At 56.4% G+C, this 22,492-nt stretch overlaps 2 protein-coding genes across 7 annotated transcripts in view; both read left to right on the top strand.

Moving 5' to 3' along the window:
- Nucleotides 1-9,926, top strand: part of MECP2 (methyl-CpG binding protein 2) — a 77,537-nt gene extending 67,611 nt beyond the window's left edge. For all 6 annotated transcript variants that reach the window (XM_033178028.1, XM_033177943.1, XM_033178241.1 and 3 more), the window contains one exon: nt 294-9,926. In XM_033178028.1, coding sequence (XP_033033919.1) covers nt 294-1,377 — 1,084 coding nt within the window. In that variant the 3' untranslated portion in view covers nt 1,378-9,926. The remainder of the gene's footprint in view (nt 1-293) is intronic.
- A 1,807-nt stretch (nt 9,927-11,733) lies between these two features.
- Nucleotides 11,734-21,884, top strand: IRAK1 (interleukin 1 receptor associated kinase 1). The gene is given in 15 exon segments (XM_033177811.1): nt 11,734-12,044; nt 12,119-12,286; nt 12,389-12,520; nt 12,639-12,742; nt 12,930-13,005; nt 13,008-13,117; nt 13,362-13,426; nt 13,597-13,711; nt 14,645-14,763; nt 15,065-15,272; nt 15,610-15,675; nt 18,159-18,395; nt 18,978-19,368; nt 19,733-19,882; nt 20,478-21,884. Coding segments are annotated over 15 exon segments (2,136 nt in total). The 5' UTR covers nt 11,734-11,908; the 3' UTR covers nt 20,537-21,884.
- Nucleotides 21,885-22,492: the final 608 nt, after the last annotated feature.

Below are 22,492 nucleotides of genomic sequence, written 5' to 3'. Positions count from 1 at the left end.
ATGGTGACTCAGGCCCAGGCACCAACCAGCAGAATGGGCCTCAGCCCAACAGCCCTTCTGGACCAGGCCTGACTCTTTGGTTGCTGGACTTTGGAGAGGCCTAGGGGGTCAGCGGCAGGCAGACGAGTGAGTGGCTTTGGTGACAGGTCCTCAGGGGGCAGCCAGGCAGTGTAACTCTTGTTCAATAGTAACGTTTATCAGAGTGTTGTCACCAGCATCCGCTCTGCCCTATCTCTGACATTGCCATGGAGAGCCTCTAATTGTTTCTTATGTCTTTCCATTTGTCCCCACAGTCCCCAGGGAAAAGCCTTTCGCTCTAAAGTGGAGTTGATTGCGTACTTCGAAAAGGTAGGCGACACATCCCTGGACCCTAATGATTTTGACTTCACGGTAACTGGGAGAGGGAGCCCCTCCCGGCGAGAGCAGAAACCACCTAAGAAGCCCAAATCTCCCAAAGCTCCAGGAACTGGCAGAGGCCGGGGACGCCCCAAAGGGAGCGGCACCACGAGACCCAAGGCGGCCACGTCAGAGGGTGTGCAGGTGAAAAGGGTCCTGGAGAAAAGTCCTGGGAAGCTCCTTGTCAAGATGCCTTTTCAAACTTCGCCAGGGGGCAAGGCTGAGGGGGGTGGGGCCACCACATCCACCCAGGTCATGGTGATCAAACGCCCTGGCAGGAAGCGAAAAGCTGAGGCCGACCCTCAGGCCATTCCCAAGAAACGGGGCCGGAAGCCGGGGAGTGTGGTGGCAGCCGCTGCCGCCGAGGCCAAAAAGAAAGCCGTGAAGGAGTCTTCTATCCGATCTGTGCAGGAGACCGTACTCCCCATCAAGAAGCGCAAGACCCGGGAGACGGTCAGCATCGAGGTCAAGGAAGTGGTGAAGCCCCTGCTGGTGTCCACCCTCGGTGAGAAGAGCGGGAAGGGACTGAAGACCTGTAAGAGCCCTGGGCGGAAAAGCAAGGAGAGCAGCCCCAAGGGGCGCAGTAGCAGCGCCTCCTCGCCCCCCAAGAAGGAGCACCACCACCATCACCACCACTCAGAGTCCCCAAAGGCCCCCGTGCCGCTGCTCCCACCCCTGCCCCCACCTCCACCCGAGCCCGAGAGCTCCGAGGACCCCACCAGCCCCCCTGAGCCCCAGGACTTGAGCAGCAGCGTCTGCAAAGAGGAGAAGATGCCCAGAGGAGGCTCACTGGAGAGCGACGGCTGCCCCAAGGAGCCAGCTAAGACTCAGCCCGCGGTCGCCACCGCCGCCACGGCCGCAGAAAAGTACAAACACCGAGGGGAGGGAGAGCGCAAAGACATTGTTTCATCCTCCATGCCAAGGCCAAACAGAGAGGAGCCTGTGGACAGCCGGACGCCCGTGACCGAGAGAGTTAGCTGACTTTACACAGAGCGGATTGCAAAGCAAACCAACAAGAATAAAGGCAGCTGTTGTCTCTTCTCCTTATGGGTAGGGCTCTGACAAAGCTTCCCGATTAACTGAAATAAAAAATATTTTTTTTTCTTTCAGTAAACTTAGAGTTTCGTGGCTTCAGGGTGGGAGTAGTTGGAGCATTGGGGATGTTTTTCTTACCGACAAGCACAGTCAGGTTGAAGACCTAACCAGGGCCAGAAGTAGCTTTGCACTTTCTAAACTAGGCTCCTTCAACAAGGCTTGCTGCAGATACTACTGACCAGACAAGCTGTTGACCAGGCACCTCCCCTCCCGCCCAAACCTTTCCCCCATGTGGTCGTTAGAGACAGAGCAGTTGAGAGGACACTCCCGTTTTCGGTGCCATCAGTGCCCCGTCTACCACTCCCCCAGCTTCCCCCACCTCCCCCACTCCCAACCACGTTGGGACAGGGAGGTGTGAGGCAGGAGAGACCGTTGGATTCTTTAGAGAAGATGGATATGACCAGTGGCTATGGCCGGTGCGATCCCACCCGTGGCGGCTCAAATCTGGCCCCACACCAGCCCCAATCCAAAACTGGCAAGGACGCTTCACAGGACAGGAAAGTGGCACCTGTCTGCTCCAGCTCTGGCATGGCTAGGAGGGAGTTGTCCCTTGAACTACTGGGTGTAGACTGGACTGAATCACAGGAGAGGATGGCCCAGGGTGAGGTGGCATGGTCCATTCTCAAGGGACGTCCTCCAGTGGGTGGCGCTAGAGAGGCCATGGAGGCAGTAGGACAAGGCACAGGCAGGCTGGCCCAGGGTCAGGCCGGGCCGAACACAGCAGGGTGAGAGGGATACCTAATCTCTCAGAGCAGCCTGTGACTGGTAGTTAGGGACTTAGTGGACAGGGGAGGGGGCAAAGGGGGAGGAGAAGAAAACGTTCTTCCAGTTACTTTCCAATTCTACTCCTTTAGGGACAGCTTAGAATTATTTGCACTATTGAGTCTTCATGTTCCCACTTCAAAACAAACAGATGCTCTGAGAGCAAACTGGCTTGAATTGGTGACATTTAGTCCCTCAAGCCACCAGATGTGATGGTGTTGAGAACTACCTGGATTTGTATATATACCTGCGCTTGTTTTAAAGTGGGCTCAGCACATAGGGTTCCCACGAAGCTCCGAAACTCTAAGTGTTTGCTGCAATTTTATAAGGACTTCCTGATTGGTTTCTCTTCTCTGCTTCCATTTCTGCCTTTTGTTCATTTCATTCTTTCAGTTCTTTCCCTTCCTCTGTCCTCCTTCCTAGTTCATCCCTTCTCTTCCAGGCAGCCGCAGTGCCCAACCACATGTGTCGGCTCCAGTCCCTAGAACTCTGCCTGCCCTTTGTCCTCCTGCTGCCAGTACCAGCCCCACCCTGTTTTGAGCCCTGAGGAGGCCTTGGGCTCTTCTGAGTCCTACCTGGCCTGTCTGTGAAGAGCAAGAGAGCAGCAAGGTCTTGCTCTCCTAGGTAGCCCCCTCTTCCTTGGCAAGAAAAAGCAAAAGGCGTTTCCCACCCTGAACAACGAGCCTTTTCACCCTTCTATTCTAGAGAAGTGGCCTGGAGGAGCTGGGCCCCATTTGGTAGCTGAGGAAAGCACACAGGCCCCCTGTGGCCTGCCAGTCATTGAGTGGCCCGACAGGGGCTCCATGCCACCCGACCTTGACCTCACTCAGAAGTCCAGAGTCTAGCGTAGTGCAGCAGGGCAGCAGCAGTACTGATGCAGAACTCCTGAGACCCGAGCCGGGACCAGCACCTAGGTCCCCAGCCCTTCCTCTGCTCCTCCTTTTCCCTTGGAGTTCTTCTGTAATGGAAATGTTTTGCTTTTGCTCAATGCAGATAGTGGGACCAGAATACCACACATTTCACAATCTGGTCCATAACTGTGGTGTAGGGGCTTCAAGGCATGGGCTTGCTGTGGGTTTTTAATTGATCAGTTTTCGTTTGGGATCCCATCTTTTTAACCTCTGTTCAGGAAGTCCTTATCTAGCTGCATATCTTCATCATATTGGTATATCCTTTTCTGTGTTTACAGAGATGTCTCTTATATCTAAATCTGTCCAACTGAGAAGTACCTTATCAAAGTAGCAAATGAGACAGCAGTCTTATGCTTCCAGAAACACCCACAGGCATGTCCCACGTGAGCTGCTACCATGAACTGTCAAGTGCGTGTTGTCTTGTGTATTTCAGTTATTGTCCCTGGCTTCCTTACTGCGGTGTAGTCATGAAGGAGTGAAACATCATAGAAACTGTCTAGCACTCTTCCTTTGCCAGTCTAGTGATCAGGAACCATAGTTGACAGTTGCAGTCAGTAGCTTAAGAAAAAAACGTGTTTGTCTCTTCTGGAATGGTTAGAAGTGAGGGAGTTTGCCCCATTCTGTTTGTAGAGTCTCATAGTTGGACTTTCTAGCATATATGTATCCATTTTCTTATGCTGTAAAATCAAGTCCTGCAACCAAACTCCCATCAGCCCAATCCCTGATCCCTGATCCCTGATCCCTTCCACCTGCTCTGCTGTTGACCGCCCCGCCCACCCCCCCCACCCCCCTATCCCCCCCACCCCGCCACCCCGCCAGCTTCACTTCTGACTCTTCCCCAGGAAGGAAGGGGAATCAGAGGAGAGGGTGAGTCCTCCAGAACTCTTCCTCCAAGGACAAAAGGCTCCTGTCCCCATAGTGGCCTCGTACTCCTGGCACCACCAAAGGACACTTAATCCACAAGAGCGCAGCATCCGACCAGGTTGTCACTGAGAAGATGTTTATTTTGGTCAGTTGGGTTTTTATGCATTGTACATAGTCAAATGAAATGTGGCTTCTGCACTCATTGTCCGGAGCTGCTTCCCCATCACCTGGGTGTCATCTGGTCCTGGTAAGAGGAGTGCGTGGCCCACCAGGCCCCCCTGTCACCCATGACAGTTCATTCAGGGCCGATTGGGCAGTCGTGGTTGGGAACACAGCATTTCAAGTGTCACTTTATTTCATTCGGGCCCCACCTGCAGCTCCGTTGTTCCCCAGCCTCTTTCCCATCGAGTTTATTCCAGAGCTGCCAGTGGGGCCTGAGGCTCCTTAGGGTTTTCTCTCTGTTTCCCTCTTTCTTCCTCATTCCCTCTTCTTTCCCAAAGGCATCACGAGTCAGTCGCCTTTCAGCAGACAGCCTTGGCAGTTTATTGCCCTGGCAGGCAGGGGCCCTGCAGCTCCCATGCTGCCCCTGCCTTGGGGTCAGGTTGACAGGAGGTTGGAGGGAAAGCCTTAAGCTGCAGGATTCTCACCAGCTGTGTCCGGCCCAGTTTTGGGATGTGACCTCAATTTTGTCTGTACTTGAACACTATGAAGATGGGGGCCTGTTTCAGTGAATTTGTGAACAGTAGAAGAAGACCAACAGCTTTCCAGTACCTGTGGGGCTAGGTCATTAAGGTCACATCCACAGTCTCCCCCACCCTTGTTCCAGGTGTTAGTTACTACCTCCTCTCCTGACAATACTGTAGGTCGTTGAGCTTCCCCCAGGTCTACCCCTCCCAGCCCTGCCTGGTGGTGGGCTTGTCATAGCCAGTGGGATCGCCGGCCTTGACAGCTCAGTGAGCTGGAGATACTTGGTCACAGCCAGGCGCTAGCACAGCTCCCGTCTGCTGATGCTGTGTTCCCATGTCAGAAGGCACAGGGGACACCCAGAAATGCTACATCCCCCAATCCATCCGTGCCAAACTAGCCAAGGGGCCCAGCATCCAGCTCGCTGGATGGCAGAAGCTGCTAGTCATGAGTGCCGACGCGGTGCAGACAGTCTTCTGTTGGGTGGCATCATGCCAGGCCGAAAGCATGAACGGATTGTCACCTGCTTCTCTGCCTAGCTTTTCATTGCTGTAATAACCAGACACAAACTGCCAAGTTTGGTGGAGAAAGGAGTTTCTTTAGCTGACAGAACCTCTGAATTTTTAATAAGCGGCTCAAGCCCAGGAGGGAGCAGAGGGATATGAGCAGAGTCCCCTGGGCGGGACCATCTGGATTTGGTTTAGCCCAAGTGGAGCCTGACAGCTAGAACTCTGTATCCCCCCTCTAACCACAGCCCCTTTTCCAGAGCATTCCAGTCAGGCTCTCTGGGCTGACTGGGCCAGGGGAGGTTACAGGTACCAGTTCTTGAAGAAGACCTTTGGGCATCCATTTTTAGCCTGTGTCATTGCCCCAAATGAATTCCTGTTTCAAGTTCATACCTGCAGATTCTAGGACCTGTGTCCTAGACTTTAGGGAGTGAGCTGTTTCTGGAGCCCCTACCATGGAGCGGGTCTGGAGGACCTGCCCAGTTGGGGGCAGAACCCTTCCCTCCGGGTCTTCCTGCTCTTCTCTCTGCTCTGAAATGATTTGTTGATTCTCTCCATTTTGGTGTCTTTCTCTTTTAGCTATTGTATCAATCTTTAGAAAAGGCATAGTCTACTTGTTATAAATCACTAGGATACTGCCTCCCCCAGGGTCTAAAATTACATATTAGAGGGGAAAAGCTGAACCCTGAAGTCAGTTCCCAACAATCTAGAAGGAAAACCTAGAAAACATTTGGCAGAAAATTACATACTGATGTTTTGAATGAATAAGAGCAAGCTTTTACAAAAATACTGTTCTAAAAATACTTAGCACTTGGCCTGAGATGCCTGGTGAGCATTACAGGCAAGGGGAATCTGTGGAGGTAGCCGACCTGAGGACATGGCTTCTGACCCTGTCTTTTGGGAGTGGTATGGAAGGTGGAGCGTTCACCAGTGACCTGGAAGGCCCAACACCACCCTACTTCCCACTGTTCTCATCTTGACAGAGCCTACCCCAGCGCTGATATGTCAGGAAAACACCCAGGGAACTAGGAAGGCACTTCTGCCTGAGGGGCAGCCTGCCTTGCCAACTCCTGCTCTGCTCGCCTTGGATCAGCAGGCCGCCTGAGCTGGTCTCTCACTGCCTCCCCAAGGCCCCCTGCCTGCCCTGTCAGGAGGCAGAAGGAGGCAGGTGTGAGGGCAGTGCAAGGAGGGAGCACAACCCCCCGCTACCACTCCGGGCCCCGACTTTGCACAGGCAGAATCCAGACCCTGGAGGAAATCCAACCTTTGAATTCAAGAACATTTGGGGAATTTGGAAATCTCTTTGCCCCCAAAACCCCCATTCTGTCCTACCTTTAATCAGGTCCTGCTCAGCAGTGAGAGCAGAAAAGGTGAAAAGGCTAAGAGGTTTGGCTCCTGCCCACTGATAGCCCCTCTCCCTGCAGTGTTTGTGTGTCAAGTGGCAAAGCTGTTCTTCCTGGTGACCCTGATTATATCCAGTAATGCATAGACTGTGCGCATAGGCCTGCTTTGTCTCCTCTATCCTGGGCTTTTGTTTTGCTTTTTAGTTTTGCTTTTAGTTTTTCTGTCCCTTTTATTTAACGCACTGACTAGACACACAAAGCAGTTGAATTTTTATATATATATCTGTATATTGCACAATTATAAACTCATTTTGCTTGTGGCTCCACACACAAAAAAAGACCTGTTAAAATTATACCTGTTGCTTAATTACAATATTTCTGATAACCATAGCATAGGACAAGGGAAAATAAAAAAAGAAAAAAAAGAAAAAAAACGACAAATCTGTCTGCTGGTCACTTCTTCTGTCCCAGCAGATTCGTGGTCTTTTCCTCGCTTCTTTCAAGGGCTTTCCTGTGCCAGGTGAAGGAGGCTCCAGGCAGCACCCAGGTTTTGCACTCTTGTTTCTCCCATGCTTGTGAAAGAGGTCCCAAGGTTCTGGGTGCAGGAGCGCTCCCTTGACCTGCTGAAGTCCGGAACGTAGTCGGCACAGCCTGCTCCCCTTCCACCTCTGGGAGCTGGAGTCCACTGGGGTGGCCTGACTCCCCCAATCCCCTTCCGTGACCTGGTCACGGTGAGCCCATGTGGAGAGTCAGCCTCGCAGGCCTCCCTGCCAGTAGGGTCCGAGTGTGTTTCATCCTTCCCACTCTGGCGAGCCTGTGGGCTAGAGCGGAGACAGGAGGCCTGGCCTGTCTCGGAACCTGTGAGCTGCACCAGGGAGAATGCCAGGGACCCCAGAATCACGTGCATCAGTCCAGTGAGTCCCATCCAGGAAGTAGTGAAGACTCCAGAAATGTCCTTTTCTTCTCCCCCATCCTATGAGTAATTGCATTTGCTTTTGTAATTCTTCATGAGCAATATCTGCTAGAGAGTTTAGCTGTAACAGTTCTTTTTGATCATCTTTTTTAATAATTAGAAACACCAAAAAAATCCAGAAACTTGTTCTTCCAAAGCAGAGAGCATTATAATCACCAGGGCCAAAAGCTTCCCTCCCTGCTGTCATTGCTTCTTCTGAGGCCTGAATCCAAAACACAAACAGCCATAGGCCCTTTCAGTGGCCGGGCTATCCGCGAGCCCTCGGAGGACCAGGGCTGGGGCAGCCTCTGGGCCCACATCCGGGGCCTGCTCCAGCATGTGTTCAGTGTTAGCAGTGGGTCACGATGCTCTCCCCCCACCCAGCCTGGGATGGGGGCAGAGGAGGCGAGGAGGCCGTTGCCGCTGATGTTTGGCCATGAACAGGTGGGTGTCTGCGTGCGTCCACGTACGTGTTTTCTGACTGACATGAAATCGACGCCCGAGTTAGCCTCACCCGGTGACCTCTAGCCCTGCCCGGATGGAGTGGGGCCCACCCAGTTCAGTGTTTCTGGGGAGCTGGACAGTGGAGTGCAAAAGGCTTGCAGAACTTGAAGCCTGCTCCTTCCCTTGCTACCACGGCCTCCTTTCCGTTTGATTTGTCACTGCTTCAATCAATAACAGCCGCTCCAGAGTCAGTAGTCGATGAATATATGACCAAATATCACCAGGACTGTTACTCAATGTGTGCCGAGCCCTTGCCCGTGCTGGGCTCCTGTGTATCTGGACACTGTAACGTGTGCTGTGTTTGCTCTCCTTCCCCTTCCTTCTTTGCCCTTTACTTGTCTTTCTGGGGTTTTTCTGTTTGGGTTTGGTTTGGTTTTTATTTCTCCTTTTGTGTTCCAAACATGAGGTTCTCTCTACTGGTCCTCTTAACTGTGGTGTTGAGGCTTATATTTGTGTAATTTTTGGTGGGTGAAAGGAATTTTGCTAAGTAAATCTCTTCTGTGTTTGAACTGAAGTCTGTATTGTAACTATGTTTAAAGTAATTGTTCCAGAGACAAATATTTCTAGACACTTTTTCCTTACAACAAAAGCATTCGGAGGGAGGGGGATGCTGACTGAGATGAGAGGGGAGAGCCGCACAGATGACCCCTGCCCAGATCAGCCAGAAGCCACCCAAAGCAGTGGAGCCCGGGAGTCCCACTCCAAGCCAGCAAGCCGAATAGCTGATGTGTTGCCACTTTCCAAGTCACAGCAAAACCAGGTTTCGTTCTGCCCAGTGGATTCTTGTTTTGCTTCCCCTCCCCCTGAGATGATTACCACCATTCCGTACTTTTAAGGAAAGACAAGATTGATGTTTCCTTGAGGGGAACCAGGAGGGGATGTGTGTGCACAGAGCTGAAGAGCTGGGGAGAATGGGGCTGGGCCCACCCAAGCAGGAGGCTGGGATGCTCTGCTGTGGGCACAGGTCAGGCTAATGTTGGCAGATGCATTTGGCCACTCCCCCTGATGCAGCTCTTCCTGGACAGGCCAGGTGGTGGGCATTCTCTCTCCAAGGTGTGCCCCATGGGCATTACTGTTTTAAGACACTTCTGTCACATCCCACCCCATCCTCCAGGGCTCAACACTGTGACATCTCTATTCCCCACCTTCCTCTTCCCAGGGCAATAAAACGACCATGGAGGGGGCTTGCGCTCTCTTGGCTGTCATCCGATCCCCAGCAAAATTTAGATGTGAGAAACCCCCTTCCCATTCCATGGCAAAAACATCTTAGAAAAGCCATTACCCTCATTAGACATGGTTTTGGGCTCACAAAACACCTGGCAGCCCCTCCCTCCTCTGAGAGGTGGAGATAGTGCTGACTATAGTGACCATTGCAGGGTGCAGCATCTGGAAGAGCCAGGCAGGGTGTCTGCCCCCTCCTGAGTTGAAGTCATACTCCCCTGTGCCAGCCCAGAGGCAGAGAGCTGTGGACAGCATTGCCAGTAACAGGCCACCCTGTGCAGAAGGGAGCTCGCTCCAGCCTGGAAACCCGTCTGAGGTTGGGAGAGGTGCACTTGGGGCACGGGGAGAGCCGGGACACACTTAGCTGGAGATGTCTCTAAAAGCCCTGTATCGTATTCACCTTCAGTTTTTGTGTTTTGGGACAATTACTTTAGAAAATAAGTAGGTCGTTTTAAAAACAAAAATTATCGATTGCTTTTTTGTAGTGTTCAGAAAAAAGGTTCTTTGTGTATAGCCAAATGACTGAAAGCACTGATATATTTAAAAACAAAAGGCAATTTATTAAGGAAATTTGTACCATTTCAGTAAACCTGTCTGAATGTACCTGTATACGTTTCAACCCCCCCCCACTGAATCCCTGTAACCTATTTATTATATAAAGAGTTTGCCTTATAAATTTACATAAAAATGTCCGTTTGTGTCTTTTGTTGTAAAATCAAGTGATTTTTTCATAAGGTTCTTTTACTATTGGAAAAGATGGGCAGCACGCAGTTTTATTTTATTTTTGTAAGTTTTTTAATACATGTGAAAGCAAAGAATACTCAGCATGCCTTTCTAAGTGACGCGTTTGCACCTTTTGTTGGGAAGTACTGTATCCTGTGCTGTTAGCATTCTCGATAAATCTCTCTGTGAAAGTGACTCAAGGTCTGGGCTTTCATTATAAGACAGAAGTCCCCCTCCAGCTCACATGACAGCATGGTGCTGCGTTTCCTCATTGGATCTGGCTGTCCCTGGACACAGATAGCTGCCTTCAGGCCTGGGGAAGCCGCCTTCATATGCTGGCCTCACCGGCCCCCTCAACTTGTTCCAAGCCAGTGCTTTCCAGGCACACTGCTCAGCGTGTGACAGGAAAGGCCTGGCATGAGTCAGCCTGCAGCACAACCTCCCTGCTCCTGACCCATATGGTAGGGGCACCCCCTAGGTCTGGATGTGCTGTGGTGCTTTTGGACACCCCCACCCCTGCAGGCTGTGGCTCCTCCTGTGTGTCATTCTGGCCAGGACCCTCACATGCCCTCTGCTGACTGCTAACCTGGTTCTCTGACCAGACAAGGGCAGGCTGAGGGGTTTGCCCAAAGGGGGCCCCCTTGTTACTTAGACTTCCTTGGCTCTCAGGAGCAGCCTCACCAGGTTGGTAAGGGGCTGGAGGAGACAACTGCTCAAAGGAGTCCAGCTTCACATGCACATACTAGAAGGTACCCTCTAAAGGCCGGGCCTTGAAAGGTAGATCCCAGAATTGAAAAGTCAACTTGTATGCATTGAGCATCTCATGCACCAGCCCTGTTCCAGAAGCTGATGGGCCTTTGTGTGTAAGCAGGACAAGTCCCCCCGTGGAGGTTAGCATGGGTGTGCGTAGTCATTTCAGATACTTGAGTTGGTACATCTCAGTAAAGTCTATCCTGTGAGAAGCCATGGGTTTCATGGTATGGTTGGCATCTTCCTTAGGAGTGGCCACAGTGGTGGTGGCTTCTGGAAGAGACTCCAACAGGGGCCAGCTGTGGGCCTTGGGCAGATCTCGTTTCTAGGAAAAGTTCTAAGTCTGTAGGGCTAGGGGTGGGGCACCCTTCCCTGTCAGGATCAAGAGGGCAAGGGGAACTGTCGCTGGGGGAGACATCCAGCTGGAGAAACTTTTAAGAGTAAGTCTGCGTTGCTGCTTGTGGGGTCTTCCCCATCTCAGGGCGAGGACCGGGGGTGGCGGTCCAGACAAGTGCTCAAGGACGATGCCCAGGAGGGGACAGGTACGGGGTGACAGGAGCTCTGCCGGCGGGCTCAGGAAGCCTTCACCACAACTGCTTGAGCTCACCCTTGCCAAACGAGGGCTGGGGCAACAGCAACGCGTACACTCACGGCTGTGGGGGCCAGCGTTCTTGGCACATTTCAGGACACTCAAGGAGTGTGAATGGCTCAAGGCTGCTGCTGTGTGCAGGGGGCTAGACGTGGGGCGGACGGGCAGGGCTCCTGGTAACAGCCCTGTAGGCCGCAGTGGAGAGCAGGGCTCCCGCCGGGCCGCCCAGGAGCTTTCGGCAGGCCCGGCCCCGGCCCCTTTCGGAGCAGCCCGGGCCTCCGCCCTGCCCTCGGTCCGCAACGCCGGGAGCCGCAGTTCGTCCTCCAGAGCCCCGCCCGGGCGAGCCCGGTAGGCCGACTGCCGCGCGCGGAACGCGCCGCGACCCGGGCCCTCCCCGACGCGGGGCGCCCCCGTGTGGCCGAGCGCGCGGCCGCGGCGCGCAAGATGGCGGCGAGCCCGGGCACCGCCCCTTCCGCCCCGCCGGGCGTCGCACGAGGCCGGCTCGAAGGGGAAGTGAGTCAGTGTCCGCGGACCCGGCCGGCCCAGGCCCGTGCCCGCCGCGGCCCTGAGAGGCCCCGACAGGCCCCGGCCCGGCGGCGGCGGCGGCCATGGCCGGGGGGCCGGGCCCGGGGGAGCCCGCAGCCCCCGGCGCCCAGCACTTCTTGTACGAGGTGCCGCCCTGGGTCATGTGCCGTTTCTACAAAGTGATGGACGCCCTGGAGCCCGCCGACTGGTGCCAGTTCGGTGGGTGGCGGCGGCCGGGGGGCGGGGGGCGCGCGGGCTCCCGGCGCCGACGCCTGACGCCCCCTGCTCCGCAGCCGCCCTGATCGTGCGCGACCAGACTGAGCTGCGGCTGTGCGAGCGCTCCGGGCAGCGCACGGCCAGCGTCCTGTGGCCCTGGATCAACCGCAACGCCCGTGTGGCCGACCTGGTGCACATCCTCACGCACCTGCAGCTGCTCCGCGCGCGGGACATCATCACAGCCTGTGAGCGCGGGACTCCGGGCACCCCACGGCCGGGAGGCCGGCGGGCCCCACGGGGCTCCCCCACCCGGGCCTCAACCTTCCTTTCCTTCCTTGGCGTCCCAGGGCACCCTCCCGCCCCGCTTCCGTCCCCAAGCACCACTGCCCCGAGGCCCAGCAGCATCCCTGCACCCGCCGAGGCCGAGGCCTGGAGCCTCCGGAAGTTGCCATCCTCAGCCTCCACCCTCCTCTCCCCAGGTAAGAGGGCCCGGTTGTTGGGCTCGGTGGACCCAAAGAAGGGCCCACCTTGACCGTGGCCACGGCTGTAGAACGTGCTGCTTGTCTTTGCTTGCCTCTCACTGGTGTCTTTATGAAGCTTTTCCAGGCTCCCAGACCCATTCAGGGCCTGAGCTCGGCCTGGTCCCAAGCCCTGCTTCCCTGCGGCCTCCACCGCCATCTCCAGCCCCTTCCTCTACCAAGGTAGGTGTCCCCTGCCCCCCAGGGAAGATTCGAGACAAGGAGGAAGGAATTCAGCCTTTGGTGTACCACAGAGCCGCAGTCAGCCAAGCTGGGTCAGCTGGGAGGCAGCTGTGGTGGGGAGAGCCTGGAGCCTTGGGCAGAAGGGAGGAGACAGGGACCCCACCTGATCCAGGCTCTCTTTTCACAGCCAGGCCCAGAGAGCTCAGTGTCCCTCCTGCAGGGAGCCCACCCCTCTCCATTTTGCTGGCCCCTCTGTGAGATTTCCAGGGCACCCACAACTTCTCGGAGGAGCTCAAGATCGGGGAGGGTGGCTTTGGGTGCGTGTACCGGGCAGTGATGAGGAACACGGTGTATGCTGTGAAGAGGCTGAAGGAGGTGAGTGTCGCACCCTGGCAGGGACCCTGGAAGGCCATCAGACAACCCTCACTCACTTCTCCAGCCTTTCCCCCTCGCTTCCCCACACAACTCCTTCAGCCCTCATTCCGGCGCAGGGTCCCTGGCCCCTTGGTTGTTCTGGGCCTCAGGCACGTGGCACTGGTGGCCCGAAGGCCTTCGCTTGGAGAGCCTCACGCTGCCCGTCTTCCCTGCCCCTTCCCCCACCGCACCCTGGGGGCTGCAGGACGCTGACCTGGAGTGGACTGCAGTGAAGCAGAGCTTCCTGACCGAGGTGGAGCAGCTGTCCAGGTGAGGCCAGATGGGGAGCCACACCAGGTCCCGTGGGGCTTCAGACCACACGCTACAGGACCTGGCTCCCTTGGGCGCCTGAGGCCTGCCAGGCCCAGGCGAGCTGAGGCCCCAGCCAGGGCTGCCCACCCCGTCTGGCCTGATGGAAAGTGCTCCCCTTTTTCAAACAGGTTTCGTCACCCAAACATTGTGGACTTTGCTGGCTACTGTGCTCAGAACGGCTTCTACTGCCTTGTGTACGGCTTTCTGCCCAACGGCTCCCTGGAGGACCGTCTCCACTGCCAGGTAGACTCACCTGGCCCAGCACGCTTCCCAGGACCCAAAGCACTCCTGACACCTGGCTGGAGCCGGGCGCGGGGCCTGCCAGCAGGCCAGGCCTGCACTTCCAGCTCCCCAGCAGCACCCCGCTCAGGATTTGGCCCATGATGGGGTCACTTTTTTTTGAGGTGGAGTCTCTGTGTCACCCAGGCTGCAGTGCAGTGGTGTGATCTCAGCTCACCGCAACCTCCACCCTCCGGGTTCAAGCAATCTTCCTGCCTCAGCCTCCCGAGTAGCTGGGACTACAGGCACACAGCACCACACTTGCCTAATTTTTGTATTTTTAGTAGAGATGAGGTTTTGCCATGTTGGCCAGGCTGGTCTCAAACTCCTGACCTCAAGTGGTCTGCCCACCTCAGCCTCCCAAAGTGCTGGAATTACAGGTGTGAGCCACCGTGCCTGGCCCGGCCCACTGTTTTCTATAGAGCTCTTCCCCAGGCCCCTCCCCTTTGCAAGTGGAGTAGCTGGAGGGTCTCATCAGCAAGCCCGGAGGCAAGGGGGTCTGGGGCTACCAGCTGGACACCCAGCGCTGACGGAGGACCCCCTTGCCTCCTCCGGCATACTGTGTTTGGGGAGAGTGGGAAGAATGCCTTCGAGGACTCTCCGACCACCCAGGGACAAAGGGATGAGCCCTGGGAGCCTATGCCCAGCAGATTCTGTGGAACATGTCCCCAGCCACTGCCCAGCCTTGAATGCTTTCACAAGCAGCCAGAGTAGCTTCGTCTGCACCCGCTTAAGAAGTGCAGGTCACGGAGACTTTGCTCCTCGTTTTCCAGAAGGGGAGACTGAAGCCTAGAGAGTGAAGTGGCTGCTCCAGGCTGCACGGTGACAGATAGAAGGTTGGTTGGGATCAAGGAACGGCCACCCAGCAACCTCCCCTGTCCCCCTTTGCCGCCCCAGACCCAGGCCTGCCCACCTCTCTCCTGGCCTCAGCGACTGGACATCCTTCTGGGTACAGCCCGGGCAATTCAGTTTCTACATCAGGACAGCCCCAGCCTCATCCATGGAGACATCAAGAGGTGAGGAGGGGCCCGTGAGAACTGCAGGGGCAGGGCCTGCAGCAAGGGGGACCCCGTCCCATCAATGTGGGGATCAGGCACGGCCTAGGACCTCAATACCTGGTATGGCACAGGTGTGGAAACAGGCCAAGGATGGGCCCCACTGATGAGCAGAGGCCCCCAGGCAGCTGGAGTACTCAGGGCAGTGCCAGCACTTTCTGTGGGCAAGGCACCGGGCTGGCAGCCTCAAGTCCAGCCTTACCTAAGCCGGGCAGGTGTAGGAGCTAGAACTGGGCTGACGCCACTGTCTTCCCTCCCCAAGTTCCAACGTCCTTCTGGATGAGAGGCTGACACCCAAGCTGGGAGACTTTGGCCTGGCCCGGTTCAGCCGCTTTGCCGGGTCCAGCCCCAGCCAGAGCAGCACGGTGGCCCGGACGCGGACGGTGCGGGGCACCCTGGCCTACCTGCCCGAGGAGTACATCAAGACAGGAAGGCTGGCTGTGGACACAGACACCTTCAGCTTTGGGGTGGTGAGTCACTGACCCCTCTGCTGGCTCAGAGGAGGAGAAGCCACGGGCAGGCAGAGGTGGGGGCTACAGAGTGCACTGCGGGCCAGGGGCCATCTGCCAGGACCCCAGGAGGCTGCAGCTCCAGGCCCCCTCCCTCCGAGGCTCTCCTCCTCACCCTGCACCTAACTGTGTGTTTGTAATTTGTCTTCGAATGGGCCCTCCAAGTCGCCTGAGCTTCAGTCCCATAACATCTGGCTCTGCCTTTGTCCACACCTTTGTCAGGTCCAATCCATGTCCACACCAGAGGCCTCTTCCCTGCCAAGGCCACTACCATGCTCTCCCTCTTCCCTGTCTCCAGGTGGTGCTCGAGACCCTGGCTGCTCAGAGGGCTGTGAAGACGCACGGTGCCAGGATCAAGTATCTGGTGAGCCCCCTGAGGCGGGGCCAGGCGGGACACACAGCTGCTGGCAGCCAGCAGGCACAGCCCCAGCGGTGGGGATGATTGGGGCGCAGTGCCCATGGATGCCTCTGCTGCCACAGTGGCCTCATTTTTGAAAGTTGGCAGGGCCTCAAACAACTCCGTTTACCTTGCTGAGGACAAACCTGTTTGCCTGCAGACACTATGAGCCTTGTACAGACCCCACGTGGGCTGGGGGCAGGGGGAGGGGCAGTCCCAGGGCGCTGGGACCCAAGCTGCAGCGGCACTCAGAGGACTCGGGCTGGAGAGAGGTGGTGGTAGAGAAGCAGGCTGCAGCTGAGCTCTCCACGCCGTGCAGGGCAGCCTGAGCTGTCTCATACTCGTACTCCACTCTGTCTGCCCCACCATGGACTGTGGTGGGGCCAGGAGACTGGAGACCTGGGTTTTAGCCCCAGCCTGATAGTGGCCTTCCAGCAAATTCCTGCTCCCCTCTGGGCCTGTTTTCCCATATGCAAAACAGACTTCACAGAATGTGCTCAGCCAGTAATTGCTTCACTGCTTCTCCTCCTGTTTGGGGCCGTTCCTGTGTGCTATGGGGTCTCCATCAGGATTCAGCCCCGCTGAGAACCCGGGAGCCAGGCTCAAGCCCTCCTTCCTTTCCCCTCCGCGTCCATCCATCCATGCATCCTGCTAAGAAGCGCACCAGGCTCTGGGGGTCCTTGGACTTCCCCACTTGCTCCCCACCCGGCAGCCCAAGTGCTCTTTTCAAAGGCCCCTTTGCATTTTCTCTGCTCTTGGGGTGAAGGCCCAATCCCTTATGTGGTTGACCCCACAATGCCCAGGTCCCCAGGACTCGGGGCGCTCCCTGCCACCTACTTCACAGCCTTAGTATGTGCCGTTCCCTCTGCGAGAAAAGCCACCGCCTACCCTGGGCGTTCCTCCTGGTCTGTCTGATCTCAGAACTGGAGATGGCCTCTGGTCCTGTTTCCACCCCCAGAGTGCCTCTCTCTGCGGGGCGCCTCTCTCTGTGGGGTGCCTCTCTTGTCAGGTGCCTGTTTGTGGGGTGCCTCTCTGTGGAGCATCTCTCTGTGGGGTGCCTCTCTGGGGTACCTCTTTCGCTTTGGGGTACCTCTCTGGGGTACCTCTCTGTGGAGTACCTCTCTCTGGGGTGCCTCTCTGTAGTGTACCTCTCTCTGGGGTGCCTCTCTGTGGGGTACCTCTCTCTGGGGTACCTCTCTGTGGGGTGCCTCTCTCTGGGGTACCTCTCTCTCTGTGGGGTTCCTCTCTCTGGGGTACCTCTCTGTGGGGTGCCTCTCTCTGGGGTACCTCTCTGTGGGGTGCCTCTCTGTGGGGTGCCTCTCTCTGGGGTACCTCTCTCTCTGTGGGGTTCCTCTCTCTGGGGTGCCTCTCTGTGGGGTACCTCTCTCTGGGGTGCCTCTCTGGGGTGCCTCTCTCTGGGGTACCTCTCTCTCTGTGGGGTACCTCTCTCTCTGTGGGGTGCCTCTCTCTGGGGTACCTCTCTCTCTGTGGGGTACCTCTCTCTGTGGAGTACCTCTCTCGGGTGCCTCTCTGTGGGATACTATCTCTGTGGGGTACCTCTCTGTGGGGTACCTCTCTGTGGGGTACCTCTCTCTCTGTGGGGTACCTCTCTCTGGGGTGCCTCTCTGTGGGGTACCTCTCTCTCTGTGGGGTACCTCTCTCTGTGGGATACTATCTGGGGTGCCTCTCTCTGGGTGCCACTCTGTGGGGTACCTCTCTCTGGGGTGCCTCTCTAGGATACCTTTCTCTCTGTGGGGCACTTTCCTTCTCGGCTCTGCCCTCTCAGGCTACTTCATGCCTCAGACCCCGGCTCCTGGGTCCCTTCCTCAGGTCCTGGTAGAAGACTCCATGGGCCTCTCCCCCACCAGGAAGTCAGATCTGTCAAACCAGGTTCTATTTGTTCCTGTATCCCTAGAGCCCAGAGCACCACTGGTCCACAGTAGGTGTTTAATAAATCTCTAGAAGCTACTCGGGAGTCTGAGGCAGGAGGATCACTTGAGCCTGGGAGTTGGAGACCAGCCTGGGCAACATAGCAAGATAGGCAGGGTAGTACACACCTGTAATCCCAGCTGCTTGGGAGGCTGAGGTGGGAGGATCACTTGAGCCTGGGAGGTTGAGGATGCAGTGAGCCACGATTGCACCACTGCACTCCAGCCTGGGTGACAGAATGAGTCCCTGTCTCAAAAAAAAAAAAAAAAGTAAGTTGTAGAAAGACCAAGAGCTGTGGCACAGTGTCTCACACCTGTAACCCCAGCACTTTGGGAGGCTGAGGCAGGAGGATCACTTGAGCCTAGCTGGAGACCAACCAGGACAACATAGCGAGACCCCATCTCTTTTCTTATTAAAAACAAAAACAAAAAAAACACCATAGGATTGAGTGACAAGGACTTGAGGATTGCAGCTGTAGGTGTGGCTACCTGGTAGCCATATTCACATTATCTATCCCACAGAAAGACCTGGTGGAAGAGGAGGCTGAGGAGGCTGGAGTGGCTTTGAGAAGCACCCAGAGCACACTGCAAGCAGGTCTGGCTGCAGATTCTTGGGCTGCTCCCATCGCCATGCAGATCTGCAAGAAGCACCTGGACCCCAGGCCCGGGCCCTGCCCACCTGAGCTGGGCCTGGGCCTGGGCCGGCTGGCCTGCTGCTGCCTGCACCGCCGGGCCAAAAGGAGGCCTCCTATGACCCAGGTAGCCAGCTGCCCACTGGGATGGGGTGGCCAGCAAGAAAGCCTGCATTCCAGGCCCTGCTCTGTATTGACCCCATCTCAGCACCTGCTAGGTCTCTCTGGAGTCTCCACGCATTTCTTGCTTGCCCTTTGGTTCTGTTTGGGGCAGGGCCTCTCTGAACTGAGGGTCCCGGGCAGTGCTGCAGTCCTGCTTTGTGGAGCCCAGCTCTGACCCCACTTCACATAGAAAGAAGGAAAGAGCTTCTGCCGCGCCCCCTGCTGGGCGCACTGCGCCACTGCATCTGCCTTTTTCTGTCCCCTCCCTAGTACCCCACCTCTTTTCTGGTGACAGTTGAAAATGGAGAGGCCCCGTTTGAGGGCAGTGGGGCAGTGAGATTCACTTTGTAGAAGAGAAAGAGGTCATTCTCAGTCCTTGCCTTTGGCAGCCGCGGTTCTTAGCACTCCCTATGATGGGAACAGAGGGGCGAGGGGCAGAGCCCCAAGGCAGGTCACGGATGGCCTGGAGCAGCCCTGTGGTTTGCCCACGGGGTGACCGGCGAGGGCTGCCACCTCGCCCTGAGAGTCCCTCTTTTCCACTTTGCAGGTGTACGAGAGGCTAGAGAAGCTGCAGGCGGTAGTGGCGGGGGTGCCCGGGCATTTGGAGGCCGCCAGCTGCATCCCCCCTTGCCCGCAGGAGAACTCCTACGTGTCCAGCACTGGTGGTGCCCACAGTGGGGCTGCCCCATGGCAGGCCCTGGCAGCACCATCAGGAGCTAGTGCGCAGGCGGTGGAGCAGCTCCAGAGAGGCCTCAACCAGCCTGTGGAGAGTGATGAGAGCTTAGGCGGCCTCTCTGCTGCCCTGCACTCATGGCACTTGACTCCGAGCTGCCCTCTGGGCCCAGCACCCCTCGGGGAGGCCAGCTGTCCTCAGGGGGACACCGCAGGAGAATCGAGCTGGGGGAGTGGCCCAGGGTTCCGGCCCACGGCTGTGGAAGGTAGCTGGGGAGATGGTTCCCAGGAGAGGGACCAGGGCCTCCTTGGACCAAACCCTCTGTAGTCCCCACCCCAGCCTTCTAGGAGAGAACCAGGGCCGGGTGTTCAGCTCACTGTGTCCTTAGCAAGCCTGGTTTCCCCTCCCCAGGCCACGTCCTTCCCAGGTGGAGCTTGCTCTCCAGCCCTCTCCCAACCCCATTCCTGAAGGCTGGGAACAAGGAGTGCTCTGTCGCGTGTAGCCTGAGAGCTGGGCCCTGCCCTTGGACTTCTCTGAGGAATTCAGGCCTGAGGCCAGGGAGGCAGGGTGCTAGGCTGGGGGTTGGGGAGACGCAGCATGAGGCTAAGGGAGTGCTATCTCCACCCCAGGACTGGCCCTGGGCAGCTCTGCATCGTCATCATCAGAGCCACCGCAGATTATCATCAACCCTGCCCGACAGAAGATGGTCCAGAAGCTGGCCCTGTACGAGGATGGGGCCCTGGACAGCCTGCAGCTGCTGTCGTCCAGCTCCCTCCCAGGTGCTGCCGCCCGGGCTGGCCTCTGGGGTGCTCAGGCGCATCCGTGCCAGCCCCAAAGAGCAGAGTGTCCCAGTTGCACTGAGGGCGTGGGGCAGCCGGGCAGGCCACTGGCTCTGGCGACCTCTGGAAGCCCAGCTGGCCCCACATGCCTCCCTTAGCAAGACCCTGGCCCACTCCCTCCCTCCTGACAGTAACCCCTCCTTTAGCCCGAGGGTGCTTGCCCCACTCTGTGCTTTCAGGAATTAGGGAGCCCCAGCAGGACTTTTCCATCCCGGGTACTATTTGAAGATCCACTGCTTAGGAAACCTCAGCTGGGCGAGATGGCTCCTGCCTGTAATCCCAGCACTTTTGGAGGCCGAGGTGGGAGGATCACTTGAGCCCAGGAGTAGAGGCTACAGTGAGCCATGATCAAGCCACTGCACTCCAGCCTGGGAGACAGAGCCAGACCCTGTCTCAAAAACAAACAAACAAAAACCCTCAATTCCCACAAACGCCCCAGGAGATAAGGGAGTATGGCCCAGCCCTTGAGCCAGGGCTTCTGGCAGTGGGAGAGCCTCCCCGATTTGCTAAGCGGACTTTCCTCTTCCTTCTGTAGGCTTGGGCCTGGAACAGGACAGGCAGGGGCCCGAAGAAAGCGATGAATTTCAGAGCTGATTTGTTCACCTGGGCAGATCCCCCAAATCCGGAAGTCAAAGTTCTCATGGTCAGAAGTTCTCATGGTGCACGAGTCCTCAGCATTCTGCAGGCAGTAGGGGCGGGGGCCTATACCCGCGGGGGAGAGAAGGCAGTGGCCCTGCTGTTCTAGGCTCTGTGGGCACAGGCAGGCAGAGTGGAACCCTGCCTCCATGCCAGCATCTGGGGACAAGGAAGGCTGGCATCCAGTGAGGAGGCTGGCGCATGTTGGGAGGCTGCTGGCTGCACAGACCCGCGAGGGGAGGAGAGGGGCTGCTTCGTAGGGGTGTGGAGCAGGGAGCTGGCTCCCCTGAGAGCTAGGCAGGGCGTCTGCAGCCCAGGCCTCTGGCAGCAGCCCTTTGCCCATCTCTTTGAACAGTGGCCACCCTGCACAATGGAGCCGATGAGGCCTAGGGCCCTCGTAGCTGCTTACAATTTGGAAAAGTGTGGCCGGGCACGGTGGCTCACGCCTGTAATCCCAGCACTTTGGGAGGCCAGGGCAGGAGGATCACTTGAGCCCAGTAGGTCAAGACCAGCCAGGGCAACATGATGAGACCCTATCTCTACAAAAAATTGTTTTAAACAATTAGCCTGGCATGGTAGCGCACGCCTGTGGTCCCAGCTACTGGGGAGGCTGAAGTGGGAGGATCATTTATGGTTGGGAGATTAAGGCTGCAGTGAGTCATGATTGTATCAACTGTACTCCAGCCTGGGCAACAGAGCAAGACCCTGTTCGAAAAGAAAAACCTTGGGAAAAGTGAAGTATGGCTGTAAGTCCCGCGATTCAGTCCTAGCAAGAAGCAGGAATTCTGAGATCCTCCAGAGAGCTGAGCAGCACCCACCCTCCACCTCAGGCCAGTGTGTTCAGGCTTTACCAGGGACCTGTGAGCTGGCCTAATGTGATGGCCTGCAAGTCAGGCTGTCCGTGGGCGCCCCAGACGAGCTCCAAGCCAGGTCAGGCTTTGGAGGCCACGAGCTCAGCCTCAGGCCCAGGCACTGATTCTGGCAGAGGGGTCACTACCCAAGGTCCAGCTGGGCCCAAGACCTAGTTACCCGGACAGTGAGAAGCCCCAGGAAGGCAGAAAAGTTGGGAGCATGGCAGACAGGGAAGGGAAACATTTTCAGGGAAAAACGTGTGTCACATGTCTTTAGAAGCAAGTCAGGTTTCATGTAACCTAGTGTCCTCTTACGTGTCCAAAAGTAGCCCGGGGCTGTAGCACAGGCTTAACAGTGATCCTGTGTTCAGCCGTGAGTCACACTACATGCCTCCATGAAGCTGGGCATTGGTGAAGTCCAGGTTGTCCTTGAGTAATAAAAACATATGTTGCAATCTCGGGCTGTACTTGTGGACTTTGTTGCACTGAAAGCCTTGAGCTTCCCCAATGCCTTACACCTCAGGGTTCTTGAGTACCCAGGTCTTGTTACTGCTCTGGGCTGGCCACACCCAGTACTTCCGTGTCAGGTTTTTCCTGATGTAGTCCATGTTTTTTATGCTATTCTAAATGGTATCTTTGATTTTCTAATTCATCATGATATTATACAGAAATGCAATTGATGCTGGGTGTGGTGGTTCACGCCTGTAATCCTAGCACTTTGGGAAGCTAAGGTGGGCAGATCACTTTCACCCAGGAGTTTGAGACCAGCCTGGGCAACATGGCGAAACCCCGTCTCTACAAGAAGTACAAAAATTAGCCGGGCATGGTGGTGCACGCCTGTAGTTCCAGCCACTCAGCACTGCTGAGGTGGGAGGGTCGATTGAGCCCAGGACGTTGAGGCTGCAGTGAGCCATGCGTCTACCACTGCACTCCAGCCTGGTCAACAGAGGGAGACCCTGCCTCAAAAAAAAAATTCGGTTGAGTTTTGCATATGAACCTTATATTCTGTGACCTTGTTTAAATTCTTTTTTGTTTTTCTTTTTTTGAGATGGAGTTTCGCTCT

Source organism: Trachypithecus francoisi, unplaced genomic scaffold (genome assembly GCF_009764315.1).
Source record: "Trachypithecus francoisi isolate TF-2019V2 unplaced genomic scaffold, Tfra_2.0 Contig00133, whole genome shotgun sequence".
Classification (NCBI taxonomy): Eukaryota; Metazoa; Chordata; class Mammalia; order Primates; family Cercopithecidae; genus Trachypithecus; species Trachypithecus francoisi.
Note: the sequence above shows the minus strand (reverse complement) of the source record. Positions and strands in the feature narration are given on the sequence as shown.